General features: G+C 40.8%; 1 protein-coding gene across 2 annotated transcripts in view; it reads left to right on the top strand.

Annotated features, from left to right (window-relative positions):
- The window catches only part of dync2h1 (dynein cytoplasmic 2 heavy chain 1), a 571,463-nt gene that overhangs the window by 418,326 nt on the left and 134,457 nt on the right, over positions 1–18,680 (top strand). For both annotated transcript variants that reach the window (XM_072577509.1, XM_072577508.1), the window contains 2 exons: positions 7,681–7,841; positions 13,863–13,988. In XM_072577509.1, the coding sequence (XP_072433610.1) occupies positions 7,681–7,841; positions 13,863–13,988 (287 nt within the window). The remainder of the gene's footprint in view (positions 1–7,680; positions 7,842–13,862; positions 13,989–18,680) is intronic.

Here is an 18,680-nt window from a genome sequence, read left to right as displayed (position 1 = left end):
GAGCCTTCCACATCCAAAGTTTTACTTGCACATCCACTTATATCATGCTCTATGCTACTTTCTCCCCACCCCCCCCCTCTTTGGAGAGGTCTTCGCCAGGTGTGTGACAGTGTTATACAATGAACCTAAAAAGTAGTTCTCACTAATAGTATAAGGTCTGACAATTTTAGTATTAGCAGAGGCAGCCAACAAGGATGCTCTCTCTCCCCATTGCTTCTTACATTGGTGATTGAGCCATTGCCAGAGGACATTCGGAAGCTAGGATCAGGCAGACATAAGATCAACCTTTACACAGATGGCATTCTTCTCTTTCTAACTAACCTGATGATAAACTGTGCCCCGTTTGATACAAGTGATTAATTTATTTGGCTCTTCTCGGAGTATGAATCAATTTTATGAAATCAGAGGCCATGCCTGTCAGGGATCTTATTAGAATATCGATGTTGGGGGTGGAAACCAATCCACTTTCAGATGGTCACAGGGAAGTTTCTTATATTTAGGCATTTTTATCATCCTAACCTTCAATCAATTATATACGGCTAACTTTGTGCAGTTGTTAGAGAAGATAAGACAGGACCTTTCGCACTGGGAAGATCTTCTGATATCCTGGTTAGGTCGAATAGCTCTGGTTAAAATGAATGCTCTTCCTTGTTTATTATTTCCCATGTGAATGCTCCTGTTGCTGCCCAGGCAAGTGCTACGAAAGCTTAACAGTTGGTTCGGCTCTTTTATCTGATGTCGCAGGCGGCCTCGTAAGCTTGCCGAATTGCAGCTTCCGCAGAGGATGGAGCGGGGTGTGGGCTTTAAGGAATATCAACTAAGTTCCCTAATATTCTGTGGGGCTGATTGGGCTTGCCAGGACCCGTGGTCAATTTGCTGGATATTGAGGCCTCCCAGGCAAAATGTCCCCTCCTTAATCTGTTGATCATGGACAAGATGAGGACTGTTATGGATCATTGCAGAAATCCGGTTGTCCTTAATAAAGTTAAAGCATGGAGAACGATGCGACAAAGTGAGGACAATTTACAAAAAACTTCCCCTTTTACTCCCATAGTAGGATTGGTAGGAATCCAGCTGAAATTGGTGGATTCTGACTTTAGGCTCTTGGAGTCCAGAGGAGTTTTCTTGTTTGGGAGACTTATTTGACAGGAGGTTATGATGTATTTTGAGCAACTGAACGAGAAATATGAGCTGTCTAGGAGGGACCTCTTTCATTACTTTCAGATTAGAGACTTTATTCAGAAAAAGACTACATTAATAGTTAGTCGGATATGGAGACAAGAGTGCTTCCATCCACAGGCACTCTCTTGGTTAGCACCTTCTCTTATTTATTAGGGAGTAGTGTCTTGAAGGACATCAAGCGGCTCTGTGGAATTTGGGCTCAGGAATTGAGGGTGGAGATCTCGCCAGAGGAGTGGGAGGATATTTGGGAGACTGTAAGGAAGATTTCGATTTGCAATAGGACATAGGCTATGCAACTGAAGGTACTCCACAGGGTTTATTTGGCACCGGAGCAGCTTGCAAAATTTAAGACCGGAGCATCCCTGATGTGCACCAAATGTAAAGTAGACATTGGTACTGTGGTCATGCCACAAGCTTGGTACTGTTGTCATTGCTGTAGCTATGCCACAAGCTTCATAGGTATTGGTGCGCTATAGCGAGTGTTTTGGAAGGGGTCTTGGGAACCAAGGTCAAGGAGATCCAGTGTCCCTCGTCTTGGGTTCACCGAATCTCCCCTCTTTGGTCGTGCATGGGAAGAAATTGTGTTTAGTATTCTTTCATTTTGTGCAAGGAAGAACATTCTAATGACCTGGGTGGCGGAAAATCCCCCAGGGCTCTCAGGGTGGCGTAGGCTAGTTATGGAGTGCATCCCACTGGACTTCCTTACCATTGGTGCACCGGAAAACAGAACTTTTTTATAGGACGTAGCGGCCCTTTCTGAACCATATAGACTTATCAGCAATTTCAATGTATTTTTATTTCTGGGAAAGAACACGCAGACAGCCTGGAGGAGAGTCTACAGAGAGGCACTGTCTGCTTTATTTTTTGTCTGCACCCACATGGCTGAAACAGGATTTTGGGGACAGGGTGGGATGCCAATAGGAAGTGATTAGGGTTCAAGAACATGGTTTGGAAGATGAGAGCCAAAAGGATGGGGTTATGAATTACAACAATTATTCATTCCTTCCTGGCATAGCAGTAAAAGAGGAAAGTTGGCTTGGCCATGATTTACAAAAGAAATTAGGGTTAGTTCTAGAGTCAAAGTGGAGATATATAAAATTGACACAACAAAGCAGCAAGCCAGAAGATTGGGAATTGTTAGAATGCAGCAAAAGAGTGCAAAACATTTGACCAACAAGGAGAATAATAAAGTATGAGAATAACATTGTGGGAATATAAAAGCAGACAATAAAGCATCTGCTTTATCGTCTTATGAAAAGAAAAAGATTAGTAAAGACAAGTGTAGGTCCTTTACAGGCAGGAGCCATGGAAATTATGGAGATGGTGGAAGAATTGAACACACACAGACACTTTGGTTCCATCCTCACAAAAAGGGCAAAAATAAAGGGTCTAGTGAGAGGGCAGAATTGAAGGAAATCTATATTACTAAGAAAATGGTACTAAGAGAATGAATGATTTGACAACTCATTAGGAATTGATATCCTACAGCCCACAACACGAAAGAAAGTGGCCCTAAAAATATAGAATGCATTGGTGGCCATCCTTCTAAATTTAATTGTTTGTGGAGCAGTTCCCAGAGAATGGAGGGTTGCAAATGTAATCCTACTCATTAAAAGAGGATGTAGAGAAAAAAAAATACAATTACAGACCAATTAGCTTAACATCAACTGAAGTAAAATAAAAGATGTGACAACAGAACATCTCAAAAGCATTTCGGGGATTGGACAAAAGCCAATGTGGGTTTATGAAAGGCAGATTTTGCTTAACAAATCTATTGGATTGTTTTGAATAAAGTAGAATAAGAGAGAACCAATGTCTGTGTGGGTTTCTTCCAGGTGCTCCGGTTTCCTCCCACAGTCTAAAAATGTGCAGGTTAGATGAATTGGCCATGCTAAATTGCCCATAGTGTTAGGTGAAGGGGTAAATGTAGGGGAATGGGTCTGGGTGGGTTGCTCTTCGGAGGGTCGGTGTGGATTTGTTGGGCCGAAGGGCCTGTTTCCACAGTGTAAGTAATCTAATCTAATCTAATATATACATATGTAAATCACAAAACCTTTTCTAAACATTTTGCGATTTACATTTGCAAGAAGTGAAACTAACATGGTCGTTCTAACAGATGAGAGACTTAACAAACAATCGAGGTATTTTTCAATGTATAATTCCACTTACATCATACTGTAAACTTTTGCTATAAATTCAGTGTCTGACAATTGTGTACTCCACAACCACCTGATGAAGGAGCAGCGCTCCAAAAGTTATTGCTACCAATTAAACCTTCCAGTTAAAAGATGGACTATAACCTGGTATTGTGCTATTTTTAACTCTGTACATCCCAGTCCAACACCAGCATCTCCAAATTGTAATAAAGCTGAACAGACTATATGTAGAGAGAATGCTTTCCTTTGCTTGGGAGACTAGAACTGGGGTCAAACTGTCAGGATATGAGGTAGACTGTTTAGGACTGAATAAGTAAATACTTTTTCACTCAAAGGATAGTGAACCTGTTGAATTCTCTACCACAGAAGGCTGTGGGAGCCAAATTACTGAATATATCCAAAGAGGCAGTTTTTGCTGATACCGACAATTGCAGGCAACTACACACGCATGCTCATTAGGGGACATGCTCTTCCAAGCATGGATGTCATCACATAGACTTTGTGTGATGTCGTACACAACTGCATTACTATGTATATGTAGGGAAGTGCACTTGATTTTGAACAGGGGATGTGAGTAGTCAACAAAGAGAGCCTAAGGATAGGGAGGCCATCTCCATCTTACTTCTGTGCTCCCCCCACTCATATACCCTTGCCTAATTCCCCTTGGGTTCTCTCCCAAAACCTGACAGCATCCCCCTGCTCTTTCCCCTCCCTTGTCCCAATCTCTCTCCCTATCCACTACCCCAGTCCTGATTTCCTACCTTCCCTTCACCACATCTTCTGAAATCTGTATATGCATAATTTAAAGCAGTGCATACCATGCATGTATTGGTATCAGCAAACACAGCCATTCAAAAAAATAGACAAGTAATTTTGTTCAAATTTTAAAGGCAAGAGATATTGGGAGAAAGTAGAAATATTGGATCGAGATATCCTCAACGAGGTTCTTATCAAATTTTATCACAACCATTGAGGGAATGAAATGTCAATCAAAACAAAGCTAGCATTCCAATAAAAGCTGTGTCAACATTGCCTGTTGAGCTTAGTGCATTAATTATTCTTATAGTTTAGTCAAGCATACACAGTGAGTTTGTCTAGGAATTGTATCAAACAGGCTAAACAATAGTCAACTATTTGTTGATCCAGATGGCCTTTTCAAAACCTGATCTTTGATAGAGCTGTGTTTTTCAAGACCTATGTGTTGATTTACATAAGATTAAGTGATAGGGAGTAGATAATTTTTTTTGTCATTAAAACAATGGATGGCAGTGATTGATTGATTGACTTTGAGAAGGTAAGTCGGACAATGCATTTCACAGAGAATGATGAAATTTTGTGTGGTTCCTAATTCATGACTAAGGTTCCACTATGATTTACCACATCTCTCAGATTCCTTGAATCATTTCTACTGACAGAACAGGTTTAACTCTATAAATATTTTCCTGAGGTTGGGGAAAAGGTTTGAAATGCCTGCTTCTGTAGCGGAGTGGCAAAAGTGAGAATACAGATGAGCCCAATGCTGACATCCTTATTCCTTACTGTCAGAAATGTGACTTGGGTTAAGAGTCCAGAAATTAAGTCTTGATTCTGCCTGATTCCATGAAAATCTAAGCTTTTTGTCCTCCTCTCATCTTGCTTTCTAGCTTATCTTTGTATCATAAGCAAATTTGGTTATAATAGACTCTGTCCTTTCACCAAAGTCATTAACATAGATTGTGAATAGCGAAGCCTCCATATTGATTCTGTCAAACCCCTTTGATTACTTTGAAATGACCCAGTTATCCTGACTCTCTTTTACTTTGTTAGCCAATCCTCTGTCTATGCTGAAATATAACCCTCAACTTTGTGACTTTATATCTTGTGCCGTGACCTTTTGTATGGCACCGCAGTGACTGCATTGTTGTAATCCAAATACAATAGATCTGCTGTTTTCCCTTTATTCACCCTGCTTAAAGTTCTCTAATAGATTTATCAAACATTGTTAGGAACCTTCTCAATTGAAGCTGTCTAGTCTAGCCTGGGAACCCACACAGCAAGCAGAGATGCAAATTGCCTTTGAAAAAGCAGAGTTTTTCATGACCATTTGTGTTGTATTGCAGGATTTAAAGATCCTAAAATTATTTCCATTGCATGGAGAGAAGCTAAGAAAGATAGTGAATAGGGTGAGTGGTGGGTGAAGGGGTAGGGTGCCAGGTAGATAGTGTTTGGAATGCCAGGTGTGTGAAGAAGTGCTGTGCCAGGCAGTGAGTGAGTGGGCTGCCAAGTGGATGAAGTGCTTAGATGGCAGGTCACTGGGATATTGCTTAGGGTACATTGGAGAGTGAGTCAGGGGCTGTTGGACATTTCCAGTCTGGGGATGTGGATCAGAGGATTGGGATGAGGGATAGTTGGATCAGGCTGTGTTAGATCTATGGATCTATGGAGAGTGAGTAAAGTTCAGTTGCATGAAAACCATTGGGGCTTGTTTTCATTGGGAGCTGAGTCGAGAGTATGGTGCTGGAAAAGCACAGCAAGTCAGGCAGCATCCAAGGAGTAGGAAAATCGACGTTTCAGGCAAAAGCCCTTCATCAGGAAGCACCATACTCTTCTCTAATCTCCAGCAGCTGCAGTCCTCACTTTTGCTCCATTGGGAGTTGTGAGAGCCTGGTTCTCGAGCCAGTTGGTGCAGCTTTGGATCTGTGCGGAGATGGTGGGGGTTGCGACCAAGAGGAATTGGCAGGGATTGAATTCATGGGGAATCAGTAGGTGTGGGTCCATGTGGTATCAGCAGGGATTGATCGATGACACCTGGTGGGGGTTGGTTCTATGGCCATTTATCAGGGATTGGGTCCATGAGATGTCACTGGGGTGGGTCAATGGAGAGTTGCCAGCGGTTGTTGGGAATTGGGTCCACAGGGAGCTGGTAAGGGTGCGGTCCATGGGAGTCATGGAGGTGGGGTCTGTGGGGGGGATGGTGAGGGTTGGGTCAATGGAGAGTCAGCAGGATTTGGGTCTGTGGGGCATTGGCAGGGGTTTGAGTTCATGGAGAGTTGTTAGGGGCTGGGTCCATAGCAAGTCATCCATGGGGATTCAGCAGGAATTGACAGGGATTGGGTCCATGGGGAGTCAGTGGGGGTTGTGTTTATGGGGATTGGGGTGGGGGCCTTGTCCATGGTGGGAGTCAGCAGGGATTGGGTCCATGGAGAGTTGGGTCCTTGCGGAGATGGTGGGGGTCTGGCCAATGGGGAGATGGTGGTCGTCAGGTCCATTGGAGATGACGGGGGTTGGTTCCTTGTGGACATGGTGGAGCTCTGATCCTTGTAGTTATGCTGGGGGTTGGATCCTTGTAAGATGGTAGAGTCAGGTGTTTGCAGAAATGGTGGGTGTTAGATCTGCAGAATTTGGGTATTGAGTTGAGCTGTGGGAGGACTTTGGTGGTGTCTGTGGTGGGTACAGTGTTGGAGGTGGTTGGGTAAGAGTCAAGTTTGGAGAAAGATCTGAAATTGTTGTGTCCAGAGAGATGAGGAGGAGTTATGGGATGGTTAGGCACTATGTTCAGCTGTCCATGGCCATCAAAAGTAGGGTGTCAACAGTGAATTGGGGGGAGGCTCAGTTTCATACTTAGCCTAGAGTTAGTTAGTTTTAATTTCTCTAAGTTTTTTTAGTCAATTTGAAACTGAAAGTCTCCGACTCCAACTCTAAATTATTCAAAACCTTTCTGGGTGATGCTGGGTAATTACTCAATGGAACTCCCCATTGACCAGACCCCCACCATCTCCGCAAGGACCCAACTCTCCATGGACCCAATCCCTGCTGACTCCCACTATGGACAAGGCCCCCACCCCAATCCCCATAAACACAACCCCACTGACTCCCCATGGACCCAATCCCTGTCAATTCCTGCTGAATCCCCATGGATGACTTACTTTCAACATCAGGGCAATTCCTGGGGAGTCCCTTACATTGGGCCTTCCGTATGGTCCTGATGCACAACTCCAGTGTTTGGTGCTACAATGATTCTTCTCGTCAGAAGATCGAGGCCATTATGTCAATTTGTCAACATCAAATGTGGCTTGCTACAGTTCAGCTTCAGCTTGCAGATGTACACAAGCTGTCAGCTGGCTTCAGCATGACTTTGTCTATGCAGTGTGTTATTTACAGTGTGTTTGCAATCTTTCATTACTTTATTATATTTGAGTTCAAGAATGTTGAAGCAATATTTGTTTTCTTTTCACTATTTTACTTGTTTTATTATTGCACCAATGGAGTTTTAATATACTGTGTCTATTTATATTTGTTTTGCTATCAGGAAATGATATCCATTATTTGAAATGTTAAGCAGGATTGATTTACTTTCTTATAGGAATGAAAGAATTGTCCCCACCACCTTTGAATCTGAAGCGTCTCTTAACAGAGATGTTGGCAGCTGAGCCGGTTCTCATTATAATTTCGCCTGGTGCTGATCCTTCCCAAGAGCTTCAAGAGTTGGCCAGTGAAACTATTGGGAGAGAAAATTTCCATGAGGTATGGAAACAAGAGGGAAACTTTCACATAGTATCAAACTGTCATTGCCATTACTAATCTAGAAAATGATATGGTTTTATTTACAAATGAACATTTAAAGCATTCATATGATATCCAGTGAATACTCTTTAGCAAAGATAATAAGCCATTTATTGGTATCCACTAAAACCTTTGCTGAATAGTAGTTAGAGTAAAAGATAGTATTTTAAGTATTTGTTGGCTAATTAATAATTTTAGGTTAAAAATTGGGGACTGCGGTAACTCTGTTGTGTTATGTATTTGTTGTACAAACCAGAAGTCTTCAGGGCCATTTTAGAAATTGGATATATAATCAAGTAAATTAAGCAGATCATAACTTATGGAGCTCTCTCTATTTTTTGAGTGAAATGCATACAAAAATTCTATTTGAAGTCAAAATAATTAATTCAACTCTAAGCATGCAGAATGGCTTTGTAACTAACAATGTCAATATAGTTACATGGGAGCTGGTGAAATTTAGTAGAATGAATGAGCAGGGTAAGTAAGAACTTTAAAGTAGTAGAGGAAAAGAATCTAGAATACATAACTAAGCCGTGTTTCTATTTTGTCATTTACCAAACCCATTAAAAAAGCATTTTAACTCACATTTAAAGAGATAAAATTAAGAATCAGAGAAATTATGATATGTATAGGAATCTGATTACACTTGAAGTCCTGTGGACAGTTCTGCGGCTTGAATTCAGTTCTAGTACCAATTAGCCTCTACTTCTTAAAGTGTATGTTAAAGCAATTGCTGGGAGTCCTGGAGTCTATTGAACTGCCTTCCCAGTCCCTTTCTCCAGACCCTTTCTTTTGTCTTTTTCTGGAATATAAGTATGGAAAGTTTTATAAAGGGTTTTGAGTTTTTACTAATAGAGGTTATATGTCAATGGTTCATAATTGTTTACCTGTATATATAATCCATTTTCTTGTAATAACTAGAATTAATATTCATTTGTACTTATCTTTTGGCTCCAACTCATCTGCACTTAATTCTACTATTGCTTGTACTGGCATCTATGTAAACAGTACTTGCAATGCATGTCATGTTCATGCTTTCAAAATCAAGCAGTAATCCTTCATCAGTCCTTGATTCAAAACAACTCTTTTCAGTCCACAATCAAAAATACAGAAAATAGAAAGACCCCCACCCTCACATATTAGGAATATAACCTTGATTCCGATTATTGACTAGGAGAAAGTGAGGACTGCAGATGCTGGAGATCAGAGCTGAAAATGTGTTGCTGGAAAAGCGCAGCAGGTCAGGCAGCATCCAAGGAGCAGGAGAATCGACGTTTCGGGCATGAGCCCTTCTTCAGGAATGAGGAAAGTGTGCCAAGCAGGCTAAGATAAAAAGTAGGGAGGAGAGACTTGGGGGAGGGGGCGTTGGAAATGCGATAGGTGGAAGGAGGTTAAGGTGAGGGTGATAGGCCGGAGTGGGGGTGGGGGCGAAGAGGTCAGGAAGAAGATTGCAGGTTAGGAAGGTGGTGCTGAGTTTGAGGGTTGGGACTGAGACAAGGTGGGGGGAGGGGAAATGAGGAAACTGGAGAAATCTGAGTTCATCCCTTGTGGTTGGAGAGTTCCTAGGCGGAAGATGAGGTGCAACCGCAAGAAATGCAAAACTTGCGCCCACACGTACCCCCTTACTTCCCTCCAAGGGCCCAAGGGATCCTTCCATATCCGCCACAAATTCACCTGCACCTCCACACACATCATTTACTGCATCTGCTGCACCCGATGTGGCTTCCTCTATATTGGGGAGACAGGCCGCCTACTTGCGGATCATTTAAGAGAACACCTCTAGGATACCCGGACCAACCAACCCAACCACCCCATGGCTCAACACTTCAACTCCCCCTTCCACTCCACCAAGGACATGCAGGTCCTTGGACTCCTCCATCGCCAGACCATAGCAACACGATGGCTAGAGGAAGAGCGCCTCATCTTCTGCCTAGGAACCCTCCAACCACAAGGGATGAACTCAGATTTCTCCAGTTTCCTCATTTCCCCTCCCCCCACCTTGTCTCAGTCAAATCCCTCGAACTCAGCACCACCTTCCTAACCTGCAATCTTCTTCCTGACCTCTTTCCAACCCCCCCCCCCCCCCCCCCCCCCCCCACTCCGGCCTATCACCCTCACCTTAACCTCCTTCCACCTATCGCATTTCCAACACCCCTCCCCCAAGTCTCTCCTCCCTACCTTTTATCTTAGCTTGCTTGGCACACTTTCCTCATTCCTGAAGAAGGGCTCATGCCCGAAACATTGATTCTCCTGCTCCTTGGATGCTGCCTGACCTGCTGTGCTTTTCCAGCAACACATTTTCAGCACCAATTATTGACTGCATAGTTATCTGTATGTGGTTGCACACAAGTTAGACATTGAGGTCACAAAATTCTTTTCTTTTCATTTCCCGTATACGACAGAGTTAATATGCGGTGCCGTCAAAGTGATGTGTGTGCAGTCATTGGCACACTGTCCCATGGGATAGCTTGTACTCTAGAGCATATACTGGCTCTACCTAAATTTTATTGGTAGGAGGGAATTAACTGTAGTTAGCTGTTAATGAACAGGGAGCATCCGTAATGTAACCATGCAGGCCAAACAATGATTTGTTGCAAAGTCCTCAGCCTGAAAGAAGCTAGATGCATAAAAGGTTATTACCAACACCACCTCACAGCTACTGGAAATTGAGTTTTTGCTTTGCTTTGTGGCTGGCAGCAAGTGGCACTTTCAGTGAGTACCTCATTACAGAAGTAATGAGACTTCACATCTTGTTCCTTGCTGAAGTTCAGGTGCAAGAGTTGTTCCTTATACGTCCTGGATGAATGTAGCCAGCTGCTGAGAGCCATTCTCCAACTCCTCATCTAAATTGCAGGAAAGATTGTGTATAATGGATAGAGTCCCTGTCTCTAGACAAGAAGCACCATGTTTGAGTCTCACCAAGGAAAATATATTCATGATGTAGCGAAGCTAGTTGAGTATCTATCTGCAGATCCAGAGTATATCGGTGGTATCTGCATGGGAATTCAGTTAACGTGGGAGAGATTCTGGGTCAACTCTGAAATTGAAAGAATGTTGGTGCTACTACTGTTATTACCTTTATGAAACTTTGCATGGTGCTACTACAACTCCGATTCCCTAATGACCGATAACACAACATACATTGCCCACTGCTACAGAATTGAGACAACAACCAGAAACTAATCTGAAGTAATTTTGACTCCTTGAAGTGCACTTTCTACTGGTGAATATGTGCTCATCTCTGAGGTTACAAGAGGAAGTTATGTGGAGTGTTGAGCTCTAAAAATGTACTGCTGGCTGTCAATTCACTATTGAAAATGAATAATGTCAAGATCCATCTGCTGTGCATGCTAGTAGCAACTGTGTGTGTAAATATCCTCACCATGTGTTGTCCAGGGTATCTTATACCGATCTACATTTCACGCTAGTCTACAAATTATAAAGTCTGTGTGTAGACTTATTGAGAAAGATCAAAAACAATTTAAAAGGGTCATACCTATCCTGAGAGGTTATATCCATCTGAAACAAATTAGTAAACTGGGAACTTCTTTAGCAAAGAAAAATGCGGAGTAACATGATGGATCTATAGGCCTGAAATTCTTACATTCTACCTTATTGCAGAGTAATGATGTCTGTTATCTATCTGGCAAAAACCCTAATCTGAGTATTTACAGCCCCTTATTGGGCTAGTTGCTGCAGCACAGCTATGTAAAGTAGGTAGAATATTACCCTTCCACGGTCCTGTCCTCCCCTAATACAGATCCAACTTGGGCAGGCCCTGAAATTGGAAATTCATTTGATAATGAACGTTCAAATGAATTTGTTATTAAATGGACTGAGCTAAGTATTATACAGCCCATGCCATGTCCTGGTTGGCATGAGTTGGCAAGTGGGTGTGCAAGGCAGGCAGGAATGGGAAGGCTACTTTTTTAAACCAAAGTGATTAAAAGGCAGATAAGCTGGCTAACTTATCCTATAGATCATGCCCAATTCATATTAGAGTCAGCCCTATTATTCCTCCCGACCTGACTTCCATAATTTTCAAATGCACCTGGCACCACCACCAGTTCCAGTGGCCAGGCTGCCTCATCCCTCCCTGCACTTAATTCAAGGGTGTTACCTGGCTTCAGGATCCATTAAGGTGCTGTGTGGGCCTGTGTGTTATCTCAGCAATGCCCACAACTCTGGCATTGCCTGAGCAGTTGGCTAGTTGAGTCGGTTTAGAAAACTCAGAAATGAGATTTCCTCTTCCTGAGAGGCAGAATTACCATTCCTGATCTGTTTAGACTCTGCAAGGAATTAGGATTATCTTGCCGACAAGACATTTGGACTGTGGGGTGCGTTGATTTTAGATGCCTCAGCTGATACTTGCAAGGTGGGGATGTGTGAAAGCAATACACACCCCCATAAAATCCAACTCCCTCATCCCAGGTATCAGTGTCTTATTCATTCTCAGGATGTGGGCATTGCTGGCTAGGACAGCATTTATTGCCCATTCCTAATTGCCCAGAAGGTAGTTGAGAATCAACTAAATTGCTGTGGGTTTGGAGTCCTATGTAGGCCAGATTTCCCTCCCTGAAGGACAGTAATGAACCAGATGGGTTTTTAATGACAATTGACTTTTTTTTATTGAAAACACATACCACCATCTGCCATGGTGGGATTTGACCCCGGGTCCCTGGAACATTAGCTGAGTTCCTGGATTAATAGTCTAGTGATAATACCTTTAGGCCATTGCGTCCTTCCATAATTATAGAATCTGCTCGATTCTATTCTTTGCCTTTGAAACAAATAGCATAGAAAGTAATTGAAACTGTATTTGCTACTGGGTTAACATTTTAAACCTCCAATATTTGCCCTTGCAATTCAGAATATTTCAGAAAGCTTGTGATATCAATGTGAGGACATAATTTGGTAATACAATGGGAAAGATATATGTTTGATTTCATGAGGTGATCCATTTAGTCTAAAACATTATTTTCTCTTTTTTGATCAAAAGTCGTTTTTAGAAGGATCAAAATATTTTAAGACTTGGTCGGTTGATCTCTTGGATGGGAGCTTGTAGTAGCAGGTAGAGAGCTAACAATGCAGGTCGAAAACTGTAAAAATATTCAGAGCGCCAAGATTTAATGCATGTAAATCATCTCTAAAGTACTTGATAATGCAGTTTAATTGATTTTAAAAGATGGGACTGCAGCCAAAGTGTAAACTTCATCCCCCTACTTGAGAAAGAATGTAAGTGTATCAGATGCAATTCAGAGAAGGTTCACTCAATTGAGGCCTGGGAAGAAGAGTTATCACAGAAAGAAAGATTTAATCTGTGTCCATTGAATTATAGAAAACTGAGAGGTAATCATATTGGAGTACATAAGACCTTGAGGTGACTTTATATGGAAAATGCTGAAAGGAGGGTTCCCCCCCCATGATTAAGGACAGATTACATCTAGGGAATACAATTTACAAATAAGGAGTCATCCATTTAAGATGGAGATGAGTATTTTCTCTCTCCAATAATTGAGAGCTTTTGAAATACTCCTCCCCAGAGACCATTATAGGCAAGGTCATTGAATATTTGTACAACTGAGTAGATGAATTCCTGACTGACAAGGGAATAAAATGTTATTGGGGTAGATAGAAATGTGAAATTGAATCTGCAATCAGAACAGCCAAGATCTTACTAAATGGCAGATCTTGAAGCCTCAAAAGGACTAAATGGCTGACTCATGCTCCGAATTTATATGCTTTAATGTAATTAATATGTGCTTTTGAAAAAAATGGTGGAAATCATAGAACTTATCTTTTATAGTGCATATCTGATACTATAATATATCAGTTAACTTATTATATCAGTTAAGTTTTAATGTATGATATCACAGCTGTTTAGTTCTCTTTGTTTAACTAGCCACTCATGATTATTAAACATTTATCATTTCAAAGGCATTAGCAGAGACAAAAAAATTATGTTTTGTTCTACCTCTGCAGGTGGCTATGGGCCAGGGTCAAGCTGATATAGCCATCCAAACATTAAAAGAATGTGCACGCAATGGAGAATGGTTGTGTTTAAAGAACTTGCATCTGGTTACAGTCTGGCTGCCAGTTTTAGAAAAGGTAAGGATTGTTTAAATGTATTTAGAGTTACAGTCAGCCCTTATACTTAAAAACCCTGCCAACCAGTGAGTAATTTGTTTTTATAATATGTTAAAATGTTCACTGGATAAATCTCTTGTCACAGTAAACTGTACATGACAATTTTTCAAGCCATTATGAATATCATAACCTTGACTGCTGGAATGTCAAATCTTTGATATTTTTATATACAAACTGATTTTTGTTTTGATTGAGTTTTTTTAGTTTAGGTTTCTGATCCATCTGCTATATATTTCAATAAAACCGTTCTTGTTAAAGATTTATGAGAAAGAAAATATTTGCAGTTAGCAACCAAAGAATCAAAATGGGAACCATATTATATCAAATAGCTACACAGTCCATTTGTCACTGGGCAGTTTCCAGTTAAGGGGAATTACTGCTTGTTAACTGGTTTCTTGATAACCCACTCACCTTATTAGTATTCAGCTTTCTTTCTCACCAAACTCTGCAAACAAGCTAAATGTTGAGAAAAGTTCAAATGAAATCCAGTGAGTACACAACAAATTCAGGTTGCTGCTTGCTCTGAAGGACTTCCATGTGGGGCACCAGGCACCAACATCACAGGGCAAGTTCCATGGGCAAGGGCCACACTCACCCACTTCCATTGACATCTGACATGCACTTGTCTTTAAGAACCCTTGTGTGGCAGATCTTTGATCCACTTGCAGGATGCTTCTGAACTTCAATGCTGCACCTTGAGATGAACTTGCAGCTTTCATTGCAATGCTTCAACAAGGACACTGTATTCAGGGACACATGCACAGTTCATGCACTGCACCAGGCTACATCTCCAGGCTCATCACTTGCTGCCATAGCACGCACTCATTCTGAGCTGAGCTGTGTGCTCCGAGCATTCCTGTCCTGCATTGCCTTGCCTTGCACTTTTGCACAGACACAAAGGAAAGAAACTTGTCATAGTTGTTAGCAGGCCTCAGCTACTTCAGGCCTCAGGAAGATAGTCTTTGCTTGGAAGACCTGATATGGTTGATAAAGGGCAGCCCTCACACCAGTTGATGGACTTGGGAAGGCTTGGATGTACAGTTAGTGGTGTTGAGTGTTGAGGATAACGGAGAGTGAGGGAAAATGTTGAAGGCAATAATAAGAGCGCTAGAGCATAAGCCTTGGTAGTGGATCCAGTAGCAGAGATAGAATGAGTGTGAGGTTCAGAGAGAAGATGGTGGCACTTATGTTGGCAGAGTGAAGTAGGGTATTTATGTTTTGCTCACCGTGCTGCACATTCCTACAGACAGCTGGTACTGCTTTAACCTGGTGGGGGTGTGGTAACCTTCATCCAAGCTGGCATTGTTTGTGACTTCTATTGTTAGTCCTGGGAAAAGAGGAAGTCCTGCATCTGTACTTACACATCCAGTAGGACCTTCACTTGCCTGCAAAGAGGAGAGCTGATTTCTTCCTGTATGTCATGTCCAGTGTAAATCTTAGGAACCATGCAGGCCAGCTCTGGGAAGATAGTGCTTTTCCCAGAGCACAATGGACTTTTAAAAATGTCGTGGAGGCAAGGGATATGGTGAATTCTGAGATATTTACTGAGTGGTGAGTTCTTCTGGGAACAGCATGTAGTAAGATTGGGGCAGAATCAAATGTGAGGGATGTCATCAGGGCAGGGTAGATAGTTAATGAGCTTAAAGATGTGTTGCTGGAAAAACGCAGCAGGTCAGGCAGCATCAAAGGAACAGGAGAATCGACGTTTCGGGCATAAGCCCTTCTTCCTGATGAATGGCTTATGCCCGAAACATCGATTCTCCTGTGCCTTTGATGCTGTCTGACCTGCGCTTTTCCAGCAACACATTTTTAAGCTCTGATCTCCAGCATCTGCAGTCCTCACTTTCTCCTTCTAGATAGTTAATGAGGCAAGTTTGGTAATTAATGAACATTTCATAAATTTAAAGGAAAGATTTTAAAATGTAATTGAGAATAAGTCATATCTTTGAATATTTTATAATCTTTGAGGTAATTTACTGCAAATTACTGTCAAGTTTATTGACAGTGGTCATGTAAATAAAATATACCTGTCCAGGAATGTATTTCAATTCTTTGTGTGGAGCTTAGTTGGAGCTAAAGAACAAGCAAAATTTGTACAAAAAAAAAGGAAAGCGAAGGATTTTATTGCATCTATTTTCTGGGTGAAAAAGTAAGGTTAGATAGATTCCAGCCTGATCACCATCCTGGAAATGTGATGCATGCCATTTTGGAAAGCGTATGTGAAGTTTGCTGTGTGCTGACTGAAATTAGCATTAGGTGCTTTAGATTTTACAAGTGTGAGGGTCCATTCCAGTTTTAGAACTGCAATCCAAAACTGGACATTCATATATGCCATGCGTACTTGATCTAGTTTTTCTTTTGGTTTTCTGACCACTAATTCTTAAACTGAGGCCATAGATAAATTGATAAGTACATTTTGCCCCAGCATATGTCTTATTTTCTTGTTTTATTCAAGTTTTTTAAATCACAAAATAATCTTAATGGTTCGGAAAATATTTAAGAATAAGATTTTTATTTAACTCCATCTATAAATACCAAAGCACCTAACTTTATGAAATGGCTGATGAAGTTTGATACTCTAAAATCAACTGTGCATTAGAGTGCATGGTGAGGTAATAAAGGCCAACCAAACCAACAAGAAATGTTATGGCTTGGGAAACATTGTTTAGATTTATTAGCCTAACACTACCCAGATGAGAAGTGTGAAATTATGCGAGGATTTTCTTTTCGGTAGTGTAACTGATTATTTATGTACCAAGAGATTTGAGATCTTGAGACCTCCAGGAAGGACACACATGAAAAGGAATATAAATTGGCAGAAATTAACTTGGAGTCTAAAACCAAAAGAATTACATTAATATATTACAATGGACTATGATACTGCAAGTCTGTCACGCTATTGAATTGATGATGTTCCTGACTTTGGACTACCATAAAAGTTATTTTGAGTGAGAAGAAAGATGTCTTTATTTTAAAAGAACACAGCAAGCTTTACATATTTAGTGTTGTTTTCATCAGTTTTAATTGTCTAAATGTTGATGGCATAATTTGCTTAAATTTGGGCAGCCCTGAATTATTCTCCATGTGGCATAATACATTTGATAGCATGTTCCTTTGAATTTTTCTCATATTTCCTGATATCACTGTTCTAATTTACTTGTCATTTTACTTATTACAAAATCAGTTTTCACAATCTCAATATTTTTTGTGATGTTACCACTTTAACTTTGATGCTGTTCTCATGAGGTCAGACTTATTTGAATCTATGCACTGGTATCACAAAGTGAGATCACTTTGTGTTACTATTCAATTTAATGGGCCAATTTCATTTCTTTTGAAATGTTCAGTAAGTATATTTTCAAACCCACAAGACTTAATCCATTTGAAATATTAGCCTTTGTTTATATTCTTTCCCCTAAAGCACCATTTTAAAAATGTGTGGATGTCATTCATTTTAAGTTATTTTATTTTTATAAATGCAGGTTTGGGTGGGTTAATGGTTTTTTCAACTTTGTGGTGATCCTCCCTAAAAGTGGTGCATGTGATAATATGGTTTCCTAGTTCTAGTTTACCAATTAACTGAACAATAGTAGATCAAGACCTATTTTTCAAGACCTATAATTCAAGATTTGTGGGGCAGCACAGTGGCTCAGTGGTTAGCACTGCTGCCTCACAGCGCCAGGGACCCAGGTTTGATTCCAGCCACAGGTGACTGTGTGTGTGTGTGTGTGTGTGCGCATGGGTTTCCTCCCACAGTCCAAAGATGTGCAGGTTAGGTGAGTTGACCATGCTAAATTGCCCATAGCGTTCAGGGATGTATAGGTTAGGTGTATTAGGGTAAATGTAGAGTAACAGGGTCGGGGAATGGGTCTGGGTGGGTTGCTCTTTGGAGGGTTGGTGTGGACTTGTTGGGCCAAAGGGCCTGTTTCCACAATGTAAGGATTCTGTTATAGCACTGCTTCCTGAAAGGAAAATTTTCTGGCTTGTTTCATCTTCTGGTTCTGATTTCTTAAGGAATGAGCATACTTCAAGAAGAAAAATCTTTAAATTCAGAAATGGATCATAAATATCATCTGAAATTCCTTCTACTATTCTGACTGTTCTATTTATATAAAATCAGTTGGCGTGTTTCCTCAAATATGATAAGAAGAAATTTTAGATGATTATTTTCAGGACAGAATCTTATAAGTCCCTGAATAATGAGGTATGGCATGAAATTTGGGAATCGTATGAGAACTCCAAGAAAATCCATTTGGGCATTCGAGCAATGGGTTGCGTTTTCCAAGTTTTAAGGTGTGATTCACACTAAGCAGTAGCCAGGTGCCTATTAATGCGAATTATTATTAATTAACAGCCTCATTAACCTTACATCTTGCTTCATTAATATGTAGCTCCCTCTCCTAAAAATGGCAAGATGAAACTAGATATCAACAGTACCAATAATGAAAATTTCAGCAAGTACTATGTGATTGCAAGTTTAAATTCATCTATGGGAACCACAATTATTTAGAAATAATTTTTCTTCCAATTAAAATAATGTATGATAATTGACATGTGTACTTATTCAACAATAGATATAGGAGAACTGAAACTTATTCATGCAAATCTTTAATAGATCTAAAGTTTTGCAAGATTTCCCTCCCCATTTAACCC

The sequence above is a fragment of the Chiloscyllium punctatum genome, chromosome 9, assembly GCF_047496795.1.
Source record: "Chiloscyllium punctatum isolate Juve2018m chromosome 9, sChiPun1.3, whole genome shotgun sequence".
Classification (NCBI taxonomy): Eukaryota; Metazoa; Chordata; class Chondrichthyes; order Orectolobiformes; family Hemiscylliidae; genus Chiloscyllium; species Chiloscyllium punctatum.
Note: the sequence above shows the minus strand (reverse complement) of the source record. Positions and strands in the feature narration are given on the sequence as shown.